Source organism: Cajanus cajan, chromosome 1, assembly GCF_000230855.2.
Source record: "Cajanus cajan strain Asha chromosome 1, NIPB_CcT2T_4, whole genome shotgun sequence".
NCBI lineage: Eukaryota > Viridiplantae > Streptophyta > Magnoliopsida > Fabales > Fabaceae > Cajanus > Cajanus cajan.
This window is the reverse complement of record NC_138517.1, coordinates 38,740,615-38,764,228: the sequence shown is the minus strand read 5'-3', so window position 1 is coordinate 38,764,228 and position 23,614 is coordinate 38,740,615. Positions and strand designations below refer to the sequence as shown.

General features: G+C 34.1%; 2 protein-coding genes across 2 annotated transcripts; one reads left to right on the top strand and one right to left on the bottom strand.

Annotated features, from left to right (window-relative positions):
- Nucleotides 1-768: 768 nt before the first annotated feature.
- LOC145954486 (uncharacterized) lies at nucleotides 769-1,170 on the bottom strand. Its single transcript, XM_083068768.1, has one exon. The coding sequence runs from the start codon at nucleotides 1,168-1,170 to the stop codon at nucleotides 769-771; it is 402 nt and encodes a 133-aa protein (XP_082924894.1).
- Nucleotides 1,171-4,698: 3,528 nt separating this feature from the next.
- LOC145949641 (uncharacterized) lies at nucleotides 4,699-12,721 on the top strand. Its single transcript, XM_083060237.1, has 3 exons — nucleotides 4,699-4,849; nucleotides 5,792-7,590; nucleotides 12,472-12,721. The coding sequence occupies exons 2-3, from the start codon at nucleotides 6,549-6,551 to the stop codon at nucleotides 12,507-12,509; spliced, it is 1,080 nt and encodes a 359-aa protein (XP_082916363.1). The 5' UTR covers nucleotides 4,699-4,849; nucleotides 5,792-6,548; the 3' UTR covers nucleotides 12,510-12,721.
- The last annotated feature ends 10,893 nt before the right edge of the window (nucleotides 12,722-23,614 follow it).

The following is a 23,614-nucleotide window of genomic DNA, read 5'->3' as shown; positions in this document are numbered from 1 at the left end:
GATTTTGTTCATTAAACGCTGATAGGTGGCCCCAGCGATCTTTAATCCGAACGGCATCACTCGGTAACAGTAGTTGGCCGTTTTGGTGATGAATGCAGTTTTTTCTTCATCTTGAGGGTGCATCCGAATCTGGTTGTATCCAAAGTAGGCGTCGAGGAAAGACAAGAATTTGTGGTCGGACGCCCCATCGACGAGCCGATCGATGTTTGGTAGCGGGTAGGCGTCCTTCGGACAGGCTTTATTTAAGTTAGTGTAATCGGTGCACATGCGCCACTTTCCATTCGGTTTTCTGACCATGACGACATTGGCCAGCCAGGTCGTGTAGTGTACCTCTCGGATGAACCGAGCATCCAACAACTTGCTCACTTCAACTTCGATTGCAGCTTTTCTTTCTTCCCCGGTCTTCCGGCGCCGTTGAGCAATCGGCCTAGCCTCCTTGCTAATGGAGAGCTTGTGGCAAAGGAAATTGGGGTCAATTCCGGGCATGTCGGACGGGTGCCAAGCGAATAAGTCATTGTTTTCAAGGACCACTTGCTTAATAGCCAGCCGTTCTTCTTCGGACAAATTAGTTCCTAGGTGAGTGACTTAGAATTCGGACACTCCCACTTGAAACGGTTGTTTATCTTCGATGGGCTCGACCCTCTCATCTTGATCAATCCGGGGATCGAGGTCCATGGTCAATTGTTGTGATACCGAGTGCACCCCTCTCGGTTCATTTGGTGCTTCGTTCTTCATTTTCGGCAATCACAAGCTGGTAAAATAACATTCTCACGCGGTTTTTTGGTCAGCATGGACAGTGACTATTCGCCCTGATTCGGCCCAAAACTTCATGGCCAGATGAGGGGTGGACACAATTGCTCCGAGCCGATTCAGGGATGGTCGGCCGAGCAGAATGTTATAAGATGTGTTGGCGTGCACCACCACATACTTAATCAAAATGTCTCGGTACTCAGCTCCATCAAACCCGAACCGGGTTGACAGCTTGATATACCCTTTTGTCTTGACTCGTTCACCGGAGAACCCGACCAAAGGTTCATCATAAGGGACTAGCTCGGACTCCGGAATACCCAATTGTTTGAACGTGTTCCAATAGAGAATGTCGGCTGAACTTCCCTGATCAACCAACGTCTTACGTACAATACAGTTGTGAATTTCGACGCTGATTACCATCGGATCATCCTGGTCCGGGTCGATGCCTTTGAAGTCGTCCTCGGTGAAAGTGATGGTGGGTAGGCGACAACGAACTGTCTCTACTGAATGGACGTGCCGAACGGCTCGCAAGTGTCTACGTTGGGCTGATGAGGATGAGCCTCCGCCAGCGAATCCTCCTGCTATCGTGTTGATGACTCGCCGAGGTTGTGCCGAAGGCTCTTCCTCTCTTCGATCTCTTGACCGACTGCGCTCTCTGTACGAACGTGCTTCTGTCCTCCTTTGTTCGGGTTGATCGTGCCGTCGCGACCGGTCAGCGTATCTCGAATGGTTCGGACGGTCCACGAAGCCTTGCAACTATCCCTGCTTGATTAAATCTTCAATTTTATCCTTCAGGGTCGAACATTCGTCAGTTGAATGTTCGCGATTGCGGTGATACCTGCAAGATTTGGTTGTATCAGCCCGGGGAGGGGCCGACGCTCGTTTTGGAACGGCCAGTACTTCCGAAGCAAGTGCTTGTTCTAGTATTGCTGACCGGCTGGTGTTGAGTGGTGTATATTGGGAATACTTCGGGCCACGAGGGGGTCTCTCGCAGGGTACCAGTTCTTTCGGACGGCTTCGAAAATTGTTTTTAGCTGGCTTTTCAGGCTTGGCCGCTACTTCTGTCCTAGCTTGGTTGCAGAACTCAGTTAATTCCTCCATCTGCATGTATTTATCGGCTCGTCGCCGGAGGTCATCCATGTCGGTTGGTGGCTTCTTGCAGATGCTGTTGGCAAAGGGACCTGGCTTTAAGGCAGTGGTCAGGTGATGCACGGCGACGGCCGGGTTAAGGTCTCGGATTTCCAATGCCGCTTTGTTGAATCGGCTCATGAATGCCCAAAGGGATTCCTTCTTCTCCTGACGGATGCTAACTAGCGCCAAAGAGGTCAACTGGTGCGGTCGGCTTGTAGCGAATTGAATGGTGAATTGGGAAGCTAACGTGCTGAATGAATCAATCGAATTAGCAGGAAGCCGAGTAAACCAGCTCAGCGCTCGCCCTTTTAATGATGTTGGGAAGATTCGGCACAAGGCAGCGTCGTCAGTGGTGCTCAGAGTAACCTGCGTTAAAAACACATCCACGTGCTCGTCTGGGTCGGTGGTACCATCGTACTTGTCGAGTGGCAAGGACTTCCAATGGTAAAGAAGTGCAGACTGCATGATGTTTGGTGTGAAGGGGTGTCGGTGTGCTCCGGCCGGTATTGGTTGCATCGGCCGACCGACCGAAGCATGTACACCTGGGGCAGCGACAGAAGTGTGAGGGATAGAGGTGTGATGGTCGTGCGAATGGAACGACCCCTGAGTGTGGGTCATCTCAGAGGGTTTCCATGTGGGATCCCGGTACTGATTTTTGAGGGCAGCATTCTCCTCTCGCAATGCAGCCATCTCGGTAGCATCTCTCTCCCGTTGCTGTTTCATGGCGGCCATGTCATCCTTCATTTGGCGCACCATCTCGGTCAAGTTTGTCTCCTCTACCATCTCGGCATTGTCTACCCCGTACGGGTGCTCATCTTCGGACTGGTGGTTTTCAAGGTTAGTTCTTCTTGTCTTTGCCATAATGTCTTCAAAGTCTCTTCACAGCTATCGGTTCGACCCCACGGTGGGCGCCAAAATGTACCTGTCTGAGGGTACACTCGTAGTCTTCTTAGTGGTGAAGGGCCGAACGGATGCTTCAGGCGGATTCTTCAGAGGGGGGAGGTACCCGCAAAAGGTACTCCGACGCTCAAGTTAGAACAAGCACGATATTCTAGGGTAATTAATGAACAGTGACGTACCTCGATATAAATGACCTATTTATACTACTACTGATGGGCCTTGTCAGCAGTGGGCCTTTTCTAAAGCTTACCAAATTAGGTAATACGGCACTAATCGACTAATTATGTCTTAATCATGTACTTATCTTTGTTAACCGTGATCGACATTATAATCCTTGCTTTGTCCTTCGGCACATCACCGAGCCGACGGGTTAAGGCTTTGGGTGCTGAACGTCTCGGCTGTTGGCCGGGCCGATACGTATTTGTTGTGCTATTCTACTTGATCGTCATTTGGCTGAGCCGGTACACGGTATATGGAGATGTATCATGGTTCCGTTCGTATCGGCCTTACACCGAGCCGATATTGCTGTCGGGCTCCTTTCGTCCTTCGGCTGTAGGACGAGCCGATGCTAGCGTCAAGGTTTTAGTTATGGTTCAATTCGCGTGGGTGTCTGACAGAACGACACGTGTTGGTCAACGTGACCGATAGGGTCCTCCCGGTACAATTTTCATTTATCATTTTGGATATTTTAATTGAGATTTTGTTTGTACTTAATTTGATTTTACTGTTTCACATTTTCTTTTTCTCAATATTTTCTTTTTCTCAATTTGATCAGATGAAATATTTTATATGTATCAATCTTTTATCCTATGAGCTACTTTAGTCCCAAGATTTTTTTTTTTATACCTTGACAAAAAGGAGAGAAGGAAATAGTGTGATTCACATTGAAATTTGAAAATTGCATTAATTTAAACTTTCTTATACATATATTAATTGCAAATTATAACACTAATAATGATGTATAACCATTGATCGACAATTTTTTTTTGTTCTTTCTCTAGTTGATCGGCAATTAGGAAAGAAAAATTGGAAGATTACGATGTCTTTCTATCAATAAATTTTATGCTATCTATGGTACACAAAAGATCCTTACTTGCAAATCTAACCAACAATGATATATGAGAAAAAGAAAACAAAAGAAAAGGAAAAATATAATTAAGAAAATGAAAAACACAAATCAAAACATAAAGGACGCAAGAAAATGTATTTAATGAAAAAAAAATTGAAGGAAAAATAAGGGTTAAGATCAACCGAAAGATGAAATATAAGAGAAAAGTGTGTTTACAAGATAACTGCGAGTCTTCGCAAATGAAAGAAGATAAGAGGAAAGAATATGTATTAAAAGGGGTGAGTTTGGGCAAGTCGAAGGTGAGAAGGTTGATAATGCAAAATTGTCATTCGCTCACACGTATATATAAATATTGTTTAAATTATCAATAATGTATTTATATTATAAATATGATAAAATCATACACAATTTTTTTTTACAAATATATATAATAATTAATGTAACACCCAAATTTTTATTATTTTAATGGCATTTTCGTAATTTTAATAAAGTTATAGGGGTATTTTGGGTTCTGGAACGGGCCGTTCCAAAAGTGGAACGGGCCGTTCCAAATGTTGAAAATGTGAGGTTTTTGTAGTCCCAGAACGGCTTTGGAACGGGCCGTTCCGGTATGGAGAACGGGCCGTTCCGGAAGGAGAACGGGCCGTTCTTCTGAGATTGAGAACGGGCCGTTCTGGTTTCAGAACGGGCCGTTCTGGTTTTTTGGGAACGGGCCGTTTCGATTTTGGAACGGGCCGTTCCAGTTACAAATTTTGCCCAGATTTGAAGGATCCGGAACGGGCCGTTCCGAAATCAGTACGGGCCGTTCCGGGTGCGTCAGATTGCCTATAAATAGGGGCAAGGGGGTGAAATTTTTTATACAGAGGAAGAAAGTGAAATTTTAGAGAGAGAAAGAGAAGAGAGAGAGAGAGAGAGAAAGAAAGAGAAAGAAAGAGAGAGAGAAAGGAAGAGGGAATCCAGAGGAGGAGGCTCTGCCTAAGTTCAGCTCCGCTTATCCAGGTAACGGGGGGAGTGAGAACCTCGCTCAGGGGTGTAGGGATAATTGTTGGATAGTTGTTTGTCGGATTGGCCCCCAATCCTTTGTCGTTGTTCTGTCTAAATTTCTATTTACTCTACTTTGCTTTTTGTTGAAGGTGCCGTTGTTCTGTCCGATTTTCTATTTATTCTACTTTGTTTTTGTTGAAAGTGCCGTTGTTCTGTCTGATTTTCTATTTACTCTACCTTGTTCTTTGTTGAAAGTAATAAATGAATATGAAATTAATGTTAATAATAAATGAGTTTTAATATGAATAAGAATGCTCTCTGGATCTCTGTGAATACCTATGCGGACCTTAAGAGGAGTATTGATGACATGACCATGTGAAATATGGACAAATGACATGAGACCTAAGAATTGACTATTGAGACAAACTATGATTATGAGACTATGACAAATGAGGACATGATGTACTAAATGAAATCATGTAAAAAGTTAAATATTGAGTCAATGAGATTATGATGGTATGACATGCATCATACGCATATATTATTCCAGGTGTGCCGCTGAGGCCGCATACCAGTGATGTAACATGCTAACAAGGTGTATCTTAGGGTCACCAGTGATGTAACTTGTAACCAGGTGTACCTTAGGGTCACCAGTGATGTAACCAGGTGTACCTTTGGGTCACCAGTGATGTAACCAGGTGTGCCTTAGGGTCACCAGTGATGATATGTGAAACTTCCTTATGGCGCCACATGCATGCATTTATAAGTCAAGATCATGACATCATTGCATGATAAATGAATATATATGTGATATTGATGATGTATGTGTATTATTTATAAGTGACTTATATTTGTTGTGTGTGTGAGTGCTATCTAGCCTTTATTTCTGCACCTGAAACTGAGTGAGATGTTTCTCACTCCCTTGTTGTTTTTGTATATGTTTAAATTATGTTGCAGGTGATCAGCATCATGAGGATGTTGGTGATGAGGCTTAAAGGCTTCAATTGGGCATGCTCTGATAGGATGTGACATCGGGGCATAGTTATTTTAGTTTAATATGTTATTGTTTTTATAACTTTAGTTTCTCTTCTTTTGTAATTTCTAACGAAGAAATAACGTAGATAACATATATAATTCAAGGAAAATATATGTTAAGAATTGTAATTTGAACGTTCCTGATAAAAGACCAAGATGTACATTTTTGTTATATTTTTATTATATGATTTGGGAGTATAAATTAATTCCTAACCAGGAGGCACTGCCACCTTTACTGGAGTTAATTTATATTTCCTTTATTATTATTTGTATATATATGATTTCTTGTGTTTTACACTAAATTGTATTGAAAATCTTAACTTCTTTTCTTTTATAATTTTTACACTGGAGTTATGATTTATGAGTTACGAATGTGAATCTTCTACCTTGTTATATTTGAAATATTTGTCAACTATGAAAGATTTTATTTACCCAAAAAGAAGATAAGAAATATTTTATTGTTACATTTGTTGTATATTAATAACGGGGTAGAGGGTGTCACATTTAGTGGTATCAGAGCAGGTCGATCTAATCGACCGTGAGTTATGAGTTTACTATGCTTATTTGGTTTACTATGTTTATTTGGTACATGAATGATGGACTGAATTGATTGTAAAACTTGTTGGTATGATAGTATGATGATTGATTCTGTTTATTGATTGTATTATTTTCTTAGACTATGGCTGGTAGAAATGATCGTGCGATTGCCGATGCTCTTCAAGCATTAGCACAAGCTATGAATAATAACAATAGGACTGAGGTCGCTCCTAACTGGTTGGAGCAATTTCAACGAAATCACCCACCTACCTTTAAAGGAGGATATGACCCAGATGCTGCTATGAATTGGCTAACAGAAATAGAAAAATTTTTCAATGTTATGGATTGTCCCATCGCTCAGAAGGTGAAGTTGGCCACATTCATGTTGACTGTTGATGCTCATTTTTGGTGGGAAGGAGCACTTCGGAGGATGATTGATGGAGGGGTGCACTTGAATTGGGACAACTTCAAGAAGGTCTTTCTTGAGAAGTATTTCCCGGATGATGTGAGAAGTCGGAAAGAAATGGAATTCCTTGAGCTGAATCAAGGGAACGACACAGTGGCTGTGTATGCTGCCAAATTTGATGCTTTGGTTCGTTATTGCACACACTACCATGGTGAGGGTGGTGAAAAAGCTAAATGCATAAAATTTGTAAATGGTCTGCGTCCGGAAGTAAAAACTGCAATTAACTATCAGGAGATATATCACTTTCCCACTCTGGTCAACAAGTGCAGCATTTATGATCATGACAACCGTGCTCGTGCTGCTTTTTATAAAGGAGTTGGAGGTCCTATCCGTGCTGTGAGTTCTAGTACTTCGGGTAGGAGCAAGCCTTACTCCGCTTCTAATAGATTTCAAGGGAGTAAAGCTGCTGCTAATAAAAGCAAGTTGCTTACTAGAGGATCCACTGTTAGTGCTACTGGAAGTGTTGGAGGGTCTGTGTCCACTCCTTCAGTAAGATGCTGGAAGTGTGGACTTGTTGGTCATAATCAGTCTGAGTGTCGTGACAGGGAAGTTACCTGCTTCAACTGCAATGGTAAAGGTCACATCAGTACCCAATGTCCTGAATCACAAAGAACACGTGTTATGGGATCGGGTTCGCAAACTGAGCGTCCAAAGACTGTGGGGAGAGTATTTGCTCTTAGTGGTGCTGAAGCTTCTCGGTCAGAAAATTTGATACAAGGTACTTGTTTCATAGCTGAGACTCCTTTTGTTGTACTATTTGATTCTGGTGCAACTCATTCCTTTATTTCTGTCTCTTGTGTCCAAAAATTGAATTTGCCTGTGTCTTTGTTAGATTTTGATTTAGTTGTGGAAACCCCTACTAATGGTCCTGTGACTACATCCCTAGTGTGTTTGAAATGTCCTTTGACAGTTTCTGATAAGCAGTTTCTAGTTGACTTAATTTGTTTGCCTCTTAGTCAATTAAATGTAATTCTTGGTATGGATTGGTTATCTTCTCACCATGTCCTTTTAAACTGCTTTGAGAAATCTATTTCCTTTGGTGAATGTAAGAGTACGGAATTTCTTAGTGCTGCTGACATTAAAACTTGTTTAAAAGACAATGAAAAAGTGTACATGATCTTAGCTTCTTTAACACTTGAGACTGATAGTAAGCTAGATGAGATTCCCTTAGTGAGAGAATTTCCAGAAGTATTTCCTAAGGATGTGTCTAGTTTACCACCTGAGAGAGAGATTGAGTTTAGCATAGACTTAGTACCAGGTACCCCACCTATATCTATAGCACCCTATAGGATGTCCCCTACAGAGTTAGTTGAGCTTAAGAAACAAATAGAGGAATTACAAGGAAAACAATTCATTAGGCCTAGTGTCTCGCCTTGGGGAGCACCTGTTTTGTTGGTTAAGAAGAAAGATGGGAGCATGAGGTTGTGCGTAGACTATAGGCAACTGAATAAAGTGACCATTAAGAATAAGTATCCTTTGCCTAGGATAGATGACCTTATGGATCAACTAGTTGGAGCTTGTGTGTTCAGTAAGATAGATTTAAGGTCAGGATACCATCAGATTAGAGTGAGAGCTGAGGATGTTCCTAAGACTGCCTTTAGAACCCGCTATGGGCACTATGAGTATTTAGTTATGCCTTTTGGTGTGACTAATGCACCTGGTGTTTTTATGGACTACATGAATAGGATCTTTCACCCTTACTTGGATAGATTTGTAGTGGTCTTCATAGATGATATCCTAGTGTATTCCAAGACTAGGGAGGAGCATGTTGAGCACCTTAGGATCGTTCTTCAAACCCTTAAGGAGAGGCAGTTGTATGCAAAATTGTCAAAATGTGAATTTTGGTTGGATAGTGTGAACTTTCTAGGACATGTGATATCCAAGGGTGGAATAGCTGTAGATCCTGCTAAGGTAGAAGCTGTGTTAGAGTGGAGAACACCTAAATCAGTATTTGAGATTAGGAGTTTCCTAGGACTAGCTGGTTATTACAGAAGGTTCATAGAGAATTTCTCTAGGCTAGCTCTTCCTTTGACTAAGCTGACGAAGAAAGACCAACCTTTTGTGTGGGATTCTAAGTGTGAGGAAAGTTTTCAAGAACTTAAGAGGAGATTAACTAGTGCTCCTGTGTTAGTATTACCTGATCCTAGTAAGACTTTTGAGGTATTTTGATATGCTTCTAAATTGGGTTTAGGAGGAGTGCTTATGCAGGAGGGTAAGGTAGTAGCCTATGCTTCAAGACAACTTAAAATTCATGAGCAAAACTATCCTACCCATGACCTTGAGTTAGCTGCAATAGTTTTTGTGCTCAAGTTGTGGAGACATTACTTGTTTGGGTCTAGATTTGAGGTTTTTAGTGACCATAAAAGCCTTAAGTACTTGTTTGACCAAAAGGAATTGAATATGAGGCAGAGGAGATGGTTAGAGTTTCTTAAGGATTATGACTTTCAATTGAATTATCACCCTGGCAAGGCTAATGTTGTAGCTGATGCTTTGAGTAGAAAATCTTTGAGAATGTCTTCCTTGATGATTAGGGAATTGCAATTGATTGAGGAATTTAGGGATATGAGCTTAGGGTGTGAGTTGACCTCTAAGAGTATTAAGTTGGGAGCTTTGAGAGTGACTAATAGCTTGATAGATGAGATTAGAGAAGGTCAGAAGATGGATCCTTTCTTATTGAGTCGGGTAGAGAAGTTGAATCAAGCTGTGAAAAGTGAGTTTAGAATTGGAGTGGATGGAGTTTTAAGATTTAAGGATAGGTTGTGCATTCCTAGTGTGCCAGAACTTAAGAGAGCAATCCTGGAAGAAGGTCATAAGAGTATCCTTAGTATCCATCCAGGAGCCACTAAGATGTACCAAGACCTTAAGAAGATGTTTTGGTGGCCTAAGATGAAGAGGGAAGTGGAGGAATTTGTGTATGCTTGCTTAGTATGTCAGAAAGCTAAGGTAGAACACCAAAAACCTTCAGGTTTGATGCAACCTTTAGATGTGCCTGTGTGGAAGTGGGATAGCATCTCTATGGATTTTGTAGTTGGGTTACCTAAGACTGTGAAGAACTTGGATGCTGTATGGGTCATTGTGGATAGATTGACTAAGTCTGCCCATTTTATTCCCATTAATATTAGGTACTCTTTGGAAAGGTTAACCAAGTTGTACATCAGTGAGATCGTGAGGTTGCATGGAGTTCCTACTAGTATTGTGTCTGATAGAGATCCTAGGTTCACCTCTAGATTTTGGGAGAGTTTGCATAAGGCTTTAGGCACTAAGCTTAGATTGAGTTCAGCTTACCATCCCCAAACAGATGGCCAAACTGAGAGAACCATACAATCTTTGGAAGACTTGTTGAGGGCTTGCATCTTAGAACGTGGGGGTAGTTGGGATAGTTTCCTACCTTTGGTAGAATTTACCTACAATAATAGCTACCATTCTAGTATTGGGATGGCACCATATGAGGCTCTGTATGGTAGGAGATGTAGAACACCTTTATGTTGGACAGAACCTGGAGAGAATGTCATGTTAGGACCTGAGATAATTCAACAAACTACTGAACAGGTTAAGATGATCCAAGAGAAGATGAGAGCAACCCAGAGTAGGCAAAAGAGTTATAATGACAAGAGGAGAAAAGACCTTAAGTTTAAAGAAGGTGATCATGTATTCCTTAAAGTCACTCCTTGGACAGGAGTAGGCAGAGCACTGAAATCCCGTAAGCTTACTCCACGTTTCATTGGTCCTTATCAAATTCTTAAAAGAATCGGTGAAGTGGCCTATCAAATTGCTTTGCCTCCATCTCTTTCAAATCTCCATAGTGTCTTTCATGTTTCCCAACTCAGAAAGTATGTCCATGATCCTTCCCATATCATTGAGTCTGACAACATTCAGTTGAAGGATAATCTTACTTATGAAACGGTTCCTCTAAGGATTGATGACAAGAGAGTGAAACAACTAAGAGGAAAGGAAATCCCTTTGGTTAAGGTCGTTTGGGGAGGAAATATTGAAGAAAGTGCTACATGGGAATTAGAAAGCAAGATGCGAGAAGCTCATCCATTTCTGTTTTCAGGTAAATTTCGGGGACGAAATTTCTAAAAGGAGGGGAGAATTGTAACACCCAAATTTTTATTATTTTAATGGCATTTTCGTAATTTTAATAAAGTTATAGGGGTATTTTGGGTTCTGGAACGGGCCGTTCCAAAAGTGGAACGGGCCGTTCCAAATGTTGAAAATGTGAGGTTTTTGTAGTCCCAGAACGGCTTTGGAACGGGCCGTTCCGGTATGGAGAACGGGCCGTTCCGGAAGGAGAACGGGCCGTTCTTCTGAGATTGAGAACGGGCCGTTCTGGTTTCAGAACGGGCCGTTCTGGTTTTTTGGGAACGGGCCGTTTCGATTTTGGAACGGGCCGTTCCAGTTACAAATTTTGCCCAGATTTGAAGGATCCGGAACGGGCCGTTCCGAAATCAGTACGGGCCGTTCCGGGTGCGTCAGATTGCCTATAAATAGGGGCAGGGGGGTGAAATTTTTTATACAGAGGAAGAAAGTGAAATTTTAGAGAGAGAAAGAGAAGAGAGAGAGAGAGAGAGAGAAAGAAAGAGAAAGAAAGAGAGAGAGAAAGGAAGAGGGAATCCAGAGGAGGAGGCTCTGCCTAAGTTCAGCTCCGCTTATCCAGGTAAGGGGGGGAGTGAGAACCTCGCTCAGGGGTGTAGGGATAATTGTTGGATAGTTGTTTGTCGGATTGGCCCCCAATCCTTTGTCGTTGTTCTGTCTAAATTTCTATTTACTCTACTTTGCTTTTTGTTGAAGGTGCCGTTGTTCTGTCCGATTTTCTATTTATTCTACTTTGTTTTTGTTGAAAGTGCCGTTGTTCTGTCTGATTTTCTATTTACTCTACCTTGTTCTTTGTTGAAAGTAATAAATGAATATGAAATTAATGTTAATAATAAATGAGTTTTAATATGAATAAGAATGCTCTCTGGATCTCTGTGAATACCTATGCGGACCTTAAGAGGAGTATTGATGACATGACCATGTGAAATATGGACAAATGACATGAGACCTAAGAATTGACTATTGAGACAAACTATGATTATGAGACTATGACAAATGAGGACATGATGTACTAAATGAAATCATGTAAAAAGTTAAATATTGAGTCAATGAGATTATGATGGTATGACATGCATCATACGCATATATTATTCCAGGTGTGCCGCTGAGGCCGCATACCAGTGATGTAACATGCTAACAAGGTGTATCTTAGGGTCACCAGTGATGTAACTTGTAACCAGGTGTACCTTAGGGTCACCAGTGATGTAACCAGGTGTACCTTTGGGTCACCAGTGATGTAACCAGGTGTGCCTTAGGGTCACCAGTGATGATATGTGAAACTTCCTTATGGCGCCACATGCATGCATTTATAAGTCAAGATCATGACATCATTGCATGATAAATGAATATATATGTGATATTGATGATGTATGTGTATTATTTATAAGTGACTTATATTTGTTGTGTGTGTGAGTGCTATCTAGCCTTTATTTCTGCACCTGAAACTGAGTGAGATGTTTCTCACTCCCTTGTTGTTTTTGTATATGTTTAAATTATGTTGCAGGTGATCAGCATCATGAGGATGTTGGTGATGAGGCTTAAAGGCTTCAATTGGGCATGCTCTGATAGGATGTGACATCGGGGCATAGTTATTTTAGTTTAATATGTTATTGTTTTTATAACTTTAGTTTCTCTTCTTTTGTAATTTCTAACGAAGAAATAACGTAGATAACATATATAATTCAAGGAAAATATATGTTAAGAATTGTAATTTGAACGTTCCTGATAAAAGACCAAGATGTACATTTTTGTTATATTTTTATTATATGATTTGGGAGTATAAATTAATTCCTAACCAGGAGGCACTGCCACCTTTACTGGAGTTAATTTATATTTCCTTTATTATTATTTGTATATATATGATTTCTTGTGTTTTACACTAAATTGTATTGAAAATCTTAACTTCTTTTCTTTTATAATTTTTACACTGGAGTTATGATTTATGAGTTACGAATGTGAATCTTCTACCTTGTTATATTTGAAATATTTGTCAACTATGAAAGATTTTATTTACCCAAAAAGAAGATAAGAAATATTTTATTGTTACATTTGTTGTATATTAATAACGGGGTAGAGGGTGTCACAATTAATGGTTGATTATATATTTTTTAAATATACTTTCTCTTTAGTGATACAAATACAATTTTTTTTATTTTATAAGAAAATATAACTCTTTTTTATCAAGCCGATTCTTAATTAAGTAAAATGATACTTTTAATCACGATTCTATATATGAAGTGAGAATAGGACTCGATCTTTAATTAAAAAAATCAAGTAATAAATATATGTTTAAATCATTATGTTTATAATTTTTTAATTATTACATATATATATATATTATTAATTAATTTGAATAAAAATGTATATTTGTATCGTTAATTTGAATGTTTAAACTACAAAAATCGTATTCATGATAATTTATTTAATTACTATAATTATGTATTAAAATATATGTTAGTACTATCAATTAATTTGAATAAGAATATAAACTTGTATTATAAGTTTAAATATTTAAATTATAAAAGTTGTTAATTACAATTTCTTTATAGTTTGTTTCATTGTTTGAATGAGAAATTTTAAAAATTCAAGGAATTTAAATTAATTAGCTTGATTTTAATTTCTATCATCTTTTAAGGGAATGTTTAGTACACGAATTTTTTTTTTATTTTCTTGGAAATTTTAAGTTAGAAATCTTGATTTTTTATATTTAGTAGCTATTTAAAAATAAAAGGTTCCTAGGAAATATAGCTCTTCAAGAACTATTTTTATCTCACTTTCTCACAAAAACATTCTCTTAGAGATAAGAATTCAACTTTTTCGAATTAGAACAAGAGTTATATATATATATATATATATATATTAAACAAATAATAAGAGTAATTACTAGAAGCCACATTTTGTGGTTAGAAAAGTATCTATCATCCTTAATTATCTGTTTTGAAATACTAAATGAACCTTGTCCGTGAAAAAAAAAAAGGGCTATACATACTATGTGTAACATATTATATTACTATAATTTTACTAATTAATAAGAAAGGAAAAAATTTATTGATTCTTTTATGAAAGCAGTAAGATATTCATTAATTTGACTATTGCACTTGTATTAAAATATGTAATATTTATTTTATTATTAAAGAGTATTCTTTGTCAAATATAAAGATAATTCTTTCCCGATTTATTATTATTATTTTTATATTTGACATTCAGCCTTACTAACGTACATGTTTTGCTACTCGAGACGGCCGGGGGAGACTGACCTTTGTGCACGTTGTTTAGGTGGGCAAGAGACAATCCTTCATGCACTTCAAGGTTACCCACATTCTCGTGAGATTTGGTTTCGGTTAGGAGAAAAATGTTGATTTTCGACGGAAATTTCCGATGAATTTTTTCTTTTCCGACAGATTTCTGACGGATTTCAATCCGTCGAAAAAAGTGGTGTCGGAAAAAAAAATCCGTCAAAAATAATTTAATCCGTCAGAAATTTCTGATGGAAAAATCCGTCAGAAATTTCCAACAGAAAAATTCGTCAGAAATTTTCGATAGAAAAATGGAAATTTTTTACGGAATTTTTCGTCGAAAATTATATTTATTTTTTAATTTTAATAAATTTATTAATGTAACAACCCTCATATTTGGCTTCTCAAGGGTTCTATTTCACGATATTTCACTGTTTAGCGTGTTTTATCCTTACTTGTGCAATTTCTGGGAAACTTCCCAGAAGGTCACCCATCCCTGTACTACTCCAGGTCAAGCACGCTTAATTGTGAAGTTCTGATGAGTAAGCTACCGAAATGTATATGTATGTTGTCAGTATAACTTGTACAAATTAATTCATTTAAGTCATCCTCAAATATACAATCTCACACTTGTACTATAATAATAATATTAATAATTTTATATTACAAATAATAATAATAATATATTTAATTATTCTTTATTTATATGTACTTACTTTTATAATTAACATCTACTTATTTCTATTTAAAATTATAATTTAAATTATTTAATTTTATAATTTATAATGATAATATAATTTATAAAATTATAAATATTTATTTATTACATACTTATAAATTAAATTTTAATATGTTAAATAAATTATTAATTAATTTAATATATTTATTTACCTTAAATCAAACATATAAAATTCAAAAAATGTATTTATCCTTGTTTTATTTTCTAATTATCAACTATTAATAAAATACTAACTTAAAATCTTATCTAACTATATATAATATTCTCATATCAAATTTAAAACCAGATATTAGTTATACAAAAATATTAAGATCATATAGTAAATTGTCAATAAGATTTTAGTTAAATAATTTAAAATAATTAATGTTTCAATTATATTATTAATTAGCAAATAATTTATTCCAAAACTAATTAATTTTTTTATATTAATTATTAGTAAAATTTAATAACTTTTAATTTAACAATGAATTGGATCGATGAAATTCAACACACACCATGAGTTATTGAGCGGAATAACTTTACCAAGAGTTATTTTGTAAGTTATCTTAAATCAAACATATAAAATTCAAAAAATGTATTTATCCTTTTTTTATTTTTTAATTATCAACCATTAATAAAATACTAACTTAAAATCTTATATAATTATATCATAATATTTTCATATCAAATTTAAAACCAGTTCTTACATTTTCGACAAATATAAATTTGTCTGAAATATTCCATTAATAGCTTTTCCTACAAAAAATTTCTCATCGAAAATATAAATTTTCCGACAGATTTAATTTTGTTTTGTAAGAAATCATCTTCGATTAATATAACATTTTGTATATATGATTTAAGAGTAAAAGATTTTCAATTTAACGGTTGAATTTACAAAATCCACATTTAATATAAAGTTATTGAGCCGTGTAACACTTACTAAGTATTACACCGCTCAATAACTTTATATTAAATGTGAATTTGGTAAATTCAACTGTTAGATTGAAAGTTCATATCTCTTATAGATTATATATACAAAACTTTATATTAATCCAATGTGATTTGATATTTCATTTTTATTAAACAAAATTGATGTAATATATTCATTTCAAAATACACTAAAATATGAATACTTTGATTACCTTCCAGTTGTTGTTCAATTTTAACAAAATTTGATATACACGTATAAAGTGATATGAACTTTCAATTTAACGGTTGGATTTACAAAATTCACATTTAATATAAAGTTATTGAGTGACATAATACTTAGTAAAAGTTACACCGATATAATTATAACCTCCTATATTATATATATATATATATATATACATATATATACAGGGACGGATGCACGTTTGGAATAGTGGGGCACTTGCCCCCACTACTATTTGACATATACATAATTTTTTATCTAAAAAAATAATATATTTTAAAAAATAAAAATTATATTCTAATAAAATAAATATATAGATTCACATATATAATGTAATATATTAGAATAAATAATTTTTTGATAAAATAAAATTTGTAGCATGCATGTTTATCTTTTGTGTTTTTTATTTATTGTATACGTTGATTGAAAAAATCAAAATAGTAAAATTGTATACATTGATTAAAAAAATCAAAATAAGAAAAATCAGAAGATTTATGTTCCATTTAGAATTGTTATTATAAGATATATTTTAAAATAAATTATCATCTAAAAATATATATTAGATATTAAAAACATATTTATATCATAAATAAATTAAACTTGATTTTTATAAAATTTAACATATTTATTTTTATATTTTTAATAGTCTTAAATTATTATAAAATAAGTCTTTATGATTGTAGTTCTACCCAAACATTTAAAAAATGTCTATGATAGATAAATAAGTCATACTTAAGATATATATTTTTAAAGAAAGTTAGGTTCAAACTAACTAAATTATAATAAAATATAGTGTGACCTAATTTATTTTCATCTTTAATACTAATCGTAGATATAAAAAACTTGTAATAAATAATTATAATATATATTTATACCTTTAAAACTTATATATAAAATTTTTAATACTACAAATATATAAATAAGTATTACCCCCACTATCTAAAATTTCTAGATCCGTCACTGTATATATATATATATATACACATGTAATTTTAAGCTTATTACTTCTAGAAAATGAAAATTTTATTTTTTTTCTTCTAAAATATAAAACTACTATTTATGTTAAATAAACTAATATATGCACTAATTATTTAATAGAAAATTCATGAAACACACAAATATGAAAATATTCACACTTGAACTTGCTTACTATAATTTTAAAGACAATATACTAACATCTCTAAGTAGTTTATAAATATTTAAAAATAAATATTATTTATTTAAAATAATTGTTAAGATCGAAAATATTAATTTTAGAACGTTTAAATATATTTTAGTCCCTATAAGATGGGTGATTTTGATTTTGGTCTTTGTAAATTTTTTTCTTTATTTTTCATCCTTGTAAGATTTATAAAGATTGTTTCGTACTTGTAAAATAAGTAAAATATTTTTCTTTGATTTTCATCCCTCTAAAATATAAATTCACTACTTTGATTATTTTAAGGTAGCTAAATAATATTTATTTTGAAAAACTAAAAAAAAAATTTAGAGGTGTTAAATATCAATACGATAATAGTATGTAATTGTTATAGGTGATACCTAAGATAATTATTTATCTTTTTAAAAAAAATAAAAAGTTGTTAAAACTGATTACATAAAAAATTAGAATTAAAAATAAAAATTCAAATTTTAGAAAATGAAAATAAGAATTAAAAATAAGAAATTAAATTAAGAAATTAAAATAAGAATTAAAAATAAGAAATTTCTGACGGATTTATATTTTCGTCGAAAATTTCTGACGAAAATATAAATCCGTCAGAAATTTCTGACAGAATATTCCGTTAGAAATTTTCCATCGAAAATTTCTGACGGATTTATTTTTCCGTAGAAAATTTCTGATGGAATTTTCTGTCAGAAAGTTTCTATCAGAAATTTTCGACGGATTTATTTCTGTCAAAAATTTCTGACAGAAAATTCTGTCAGAAATTTCTGGCGGATTTATAAATCCATCGAAAATTTCTAACGAATTTATAAATCCGTCGGAAATTTTTGACAGAAATATCCGTTGAAAAATTTCGTCAGAAATTTCTGACGGATCCATATCCGTCGAAAATTTACATTTTTTTTGTAGTGATACTCCACCTCATCTATTCACCAGCTCAGAGAGCGTTGTATGGTTTAAAGACATCATTATGCATTCTGAGGCTATCAAGTTGGCCATGACCAATTGGTGGATGTGGAGGTATAGAAACAATATGGTTTTTCAAGGTTCGCTTTGGTCGATGCTTTCAGTGCTAAAAAAGGTGCATATTTCCATTGTTGAATTGAATTGGTGGCTTAATTCTAGGAAAACATGATTGGAAAACACATGCTAGTCCCCACCAAATTATCTAGGGATTAAAGTAAATATTGATGGTAGCTGGTTGGAGGGTCAGAGAGGATGGTGTTTGGAGGGGTTATTCGAGATAGCGTGGGGAGATGGCTAGGTGGTTTTGCCAGTTTAGAGACAGGGGGTGATCCTTTTGGCTATATAAAGGAAGGATTATCTTTTTGCTGGAATTTTGGCTACAAACAAGTGGTGTGCAAGTCAGATTGTATTAGTGCAATATTTGTGATTGAACGCACTATTTGGGAGAGGAATCTTGTTCATTAACATAAAGATATAATTAATAATATCAAAGATTTGGAGGAGAGAGATTGACAAGTTATATTTACTGGGATCCCGAGAGAGATTAATCAAGTAGCTCATGTTCTTGCAAGTTAAGGAATTAGGCTAGGGGCTCAACATGTAACATGGAAGAGTCCTCTAGATTTTGTATTTCAAGTGTACAAAGAGGATCTTTGTTCCCTACACTAGTTTCATTTCTTTCTAGTTTTTTGTCTTTTATTATTTTTCACAACACAAAAAAAAAATATTATATATTTTTTTTAAAAAAAATTCGACAGAATACTAAATGGATGAATACCATCTTAAATTATTAATAAGTGTTGAGTATTAACACTTTGTTCCTTGATAAATAAAAAATATAAAAAAAAAATTAAGTTCTATTTTTGCATCGTAAACGAATTCACTCTTTTAGAAACGTTTCTTATGTCTCATTGATAAGCATCTTGATCTCCAAGATCAGCACAGCTTATGATGACATTTTAAGTTGATTGGAATTTGGAAGGGCTAGAATTAATTGGGGAGTAGCCTTAAGAGTTAAAAATTCCTTTCACCATTTTCGTCAACTTTGACTCAAGTTCAGATTTTGAAGATTCCAAATAGGGTTGGAAAGGTGGAATGTTGCATCAATAACTCAATTCCAATTGGGCTATTAGGTTAGACTTTGAAAACGAGTCATGAAGTGGGCTGGTTCAAGGCTTCAAGGCTTCTCACCTTTATTTATAAGTAAATTAGAAAGATACTCATCCATTGCACGAGTTACTTTTAATTTTTATCCAGGTTAAAAATATATTTGTTTATAAAATTAATTTTTATATTAATATAATAAACTTAATTGTTTTTATTTAAAAAAAATAAAAAAAAATACAAGTATTTAAGTTGAATATATTCTTAATATATATTTACATAAAATATTTATAAAATTGTAATAGTGTTTTACAACATGAAAGTTTTATTTTAAAAATTAAAAAGAATTTAAATTATCTGAATTTAAATATTTTTTTACTTTTTAATGTAAAATGATAAATATATTTAATTATTTTACAACTATATATTGTAAATTAAAATTCAGTTTATTTATAATATTTATAATTTTATAAAAAAAATATTTTGAATATTTCCTACGGATTAATAAAAGGTTATTAGAAATGAGAGTAACAAAATTTCTTGCTCAATCCCTACTTGTCTTGTCTCTTGCCACCTAGTCTCATCTTGTCCCACTTAGCAAAGTGAGTTCAAAAATTAAACCCACCCATTTAATAATTAAAAATAATTTTATATTAGTTGATAAATATAATTATTTGTTACTATTTAACAATATCCTATTTTTTTTAAGTTGGATATAGTCGTATATATATTTCCTATTTTACATAAAGTATTTATAAAATTATAAGAAATTTTTTTGGCAGCATAAAAGTTTTATTTTAGAAGTTAAAAATAATTTAACTTATCTTAAAGTTAAATATTTTTTATTTTAAAATGTTAGATGATAAATGTATTTAATTATTTTACAGCTATACTTTGCAAATAAAAATTTATTATTTATAACATTTTATAAATAATATTTTGAATATTTTCTATGAATTAATAACAAAGTTATTGGAAGTGAGAATAACAAAATGTTCCATATCTTGTCCTGTCCAATCCCATCCCGTCTCACTTAGTAAAGTGAGTTTAAAAATTCAATCCACCTATTTTAATAATTTTAAAAAGTTTTATATCACTTGATATATATGATGATTTGTTGGAATTTATCAATATCTTATTTTTAAGTTAGATATAGTCTTATTTATATTTCTTAATTGACTTAAAATATTTATAAAATTGTAAGATTTTTTTTCAGCATGAAAGTTTTATTTTATAATTTAAAAAGAATATAATTTATCTTAAATTTAAATTTTTTATTTTAAAAATGTGAAATGATAAATGTATGTAACTATTTTACAATTATATATTATAAATAAAAATTTATTACATTAATAATATTTATAATTTTATAAACAATATTTCATATGAATTAATAAAAATTTATTGAAATTGAGAGTAGCAAAATGTCGTGTATCGTATCTTGTCTTGCTTAACAAAGTAAGTCAAAAATTGAAACCACCCTATTTAATAATCAAAAGAAGTTTGATACCACTTAATAAATATAAATCGTAACTTTCCTATAGTTTTATAACTTTCACATACACACAATATACCTTTTTTTAATATATCAATTTTTTTTATTTATGTAAATAATCTAGATCCAAGATTATTTACGCAAATAACCCATTTTTGAGGTTCAGGTGAGAAATCGATTACTGGGTAACCGATTTCTCAAAGAAATATTTTAAAAAAATTCTCGTTTTTTTGACTTTTTTTTTTTTACCTTTTTTTTGGCCTTTTTTTTTTCCTTTTTCAGTTTTTAATATTCAGATTTAAAAAAATTATAATAAATATTTAAAAAATTTATTTTTGTTTTTGTTTTTAGATTATAAAAATCTATTTAAAATCATTTTTAAAGAATAAAATTTAATAAAATTAATTTTAAATTGACATTTAAATAAATGACAATATTATGATAAATCACAACTTTTAATAAAAACAACTTTAATTGAGATAAACAACTTTAAATAAAAACAAAATAACAACAACAAAATAGGAGATCGAATGAAAAGAACAACAATAGAATTACAATTCACAAAATTACAATCCAACTTTAATGATGCATATGCCCACCAGTTCCACACCTCGGAGGTTGTCGGTTCCTTGTTGGGTTTTGACGACCAATGCGTGGTTGTTGTGGTTCAACTTGCTCCTTATCATGTTCTATATTAACAGTATCGGTGGCTGGATTTGACGAACCACTTCCACCGACCTTAGAGTGATAAGAAGAAAATGAGGGAAAATTCATGCTTTGCATGTAATTATATGCACTTTGTGGCGTGTGTACGTCGACGCCGAAAATATTGCTCATGAAGTCCCTTGTTGAAGTTGTTGTTGATGGTGGGGTGTACATGAATTGTTCATGATGCATATGAAATGGTGGATTAGACTAAAGATGTTGTTCCACACTATAAGGTGGGTGGTTATCTCTAACCACTGGAAATGTTGTTCCTATAATTGTTGGGAGTTGTGTACTAGAAGTGGATCCATGAGATGAAGAATATTGGCTACAAAGAAATAATTTAGAATTAGCACGAAACCATTACAAATACTCAGGAGTGTGTTGGAGAGGCCCCTGAAGTGGTTCCCCAAAAATAACATGTTTGCGTCTGTCTTTCCAAATGGAAATCCAGTCTGCATGTTATTCAGCCCAGTTGGTGTCGCTATGTCCTCTCATGTCTATTCGTGTATTTTATCAAGATTATGAGCTTCATTGGGGATTGGTTGCCATAAGCCAAATTGCAATTGGACTCTGTCAATTTGATGCCAGACTACAGCTGCAAATGAAGTTAAAGCAGTACAAGAAGTTCATATTCTAGAATCCTTATAAGCACGTGTTGGAAGTGAGGACTGAAATTTCCTATATGGAATCCATAGAAACTGAAAAAGAAAAAGGTTTAGGGTATGAACAATTGAGTATAAGAGAGTATTTTGAGAGAATTTTACATTGTTATGGTTCATGTTGTCATATCTTAATCTGTAGCCAAGTAAGTCTCCATGGGGCGTGCCTGTAAATCTTAGCCCTCTTCCTGACCACCTAAAACATTTGTACATTGATAAAATTTTAGGTAAAAAATTTTAGTTGTTCGATGTATTAAAGTGGTATAAAAATTAATCCATACCTCGATGCTAGCGAAAATGTAATATCCCGTTGGACTGTTGGTTGGATGAAGGGCATGCGATACCAAGCCCAAGACTGTAGAAGCAAAGAACATCCACCTATTTTCTTTGATGATGGATAGATTGCTCTAGACATTTCTCTGTACAAATGTTCCAAACAAGCAGAACCCCAACTATATCGTCCTGCACGTTCCAAGTCAGCCAACAGTGGTAAATACATTAAGTGAATTTTGTTACCTGACTTGTCTGGCATAATGACACCACCGATCAACCCTAAGATATATGCCCTACAATGTTGGTGCAATTTTTGTTCAGTGGGTTCATCTGGTAGTGCAATTGTATGGTCTCTTAACCATTTTAGTTTTATGCTTGAGGCAACTAGAGCTTCCCCTTTCGGAGGTACGAAGCCTAACAACTCGTAACACAATTCATCCCAGTCAAAGAAAGTTGGTCCTGTGACTAGTTTGTTGTTGATCCTTAAACCCAATTGTAGTGCCACATCTTCCAAAGTGACCGTGCACTCACCAACTGGGAGGTGAAAAGTATGTGTTTCAGGTCTCCACCTCTCCACCAAAGACGTTATTAAAAAAATCATTGATTTTAAAATGTCTTATTTTCGCAACCTCGCCAAAGCTAGCAACCTCCAACAAATGCTCAATTCTTGGGTCAGGTGTAGGCATGGAATGATAATAAGATTGAATCACTTGATCACTTGTTGTCTGCGAAAATGGTAGAATTGAAATGTTAGTAATGAATAATATCAGTTGTAAACATTACACAATATATATTAACTTACCATCAAATGAGTTTCATTTGACCTATGGAGGTGTTGTTTCCACAACATAGTTGAAGATGAAGAAGAAATTCTTGAAAAATAATAGCAACAAAATCGAAGAGTGCAATAGTTGAAGAGAATTGATCTTTTGTTGTGTGTTTAGGGTTGGATCGTATGTAGTGTATATATAGTGCAAAAAATTTGAATTAGTTTGTCTCATTGCGTAAGGAATCCAATGACTTTGTGCTGAGTGTCATCAATTGCTTTATCCTAGAGCGTCAGAAAAATCAATGCTTTATGTAACACCCAAATTTTTATTATTATTATTTTAATGGCATTTTCGTAATTTTAATAAAGTTATAGGGGTATTTTGGGTTCCGGAACGGGCCGTT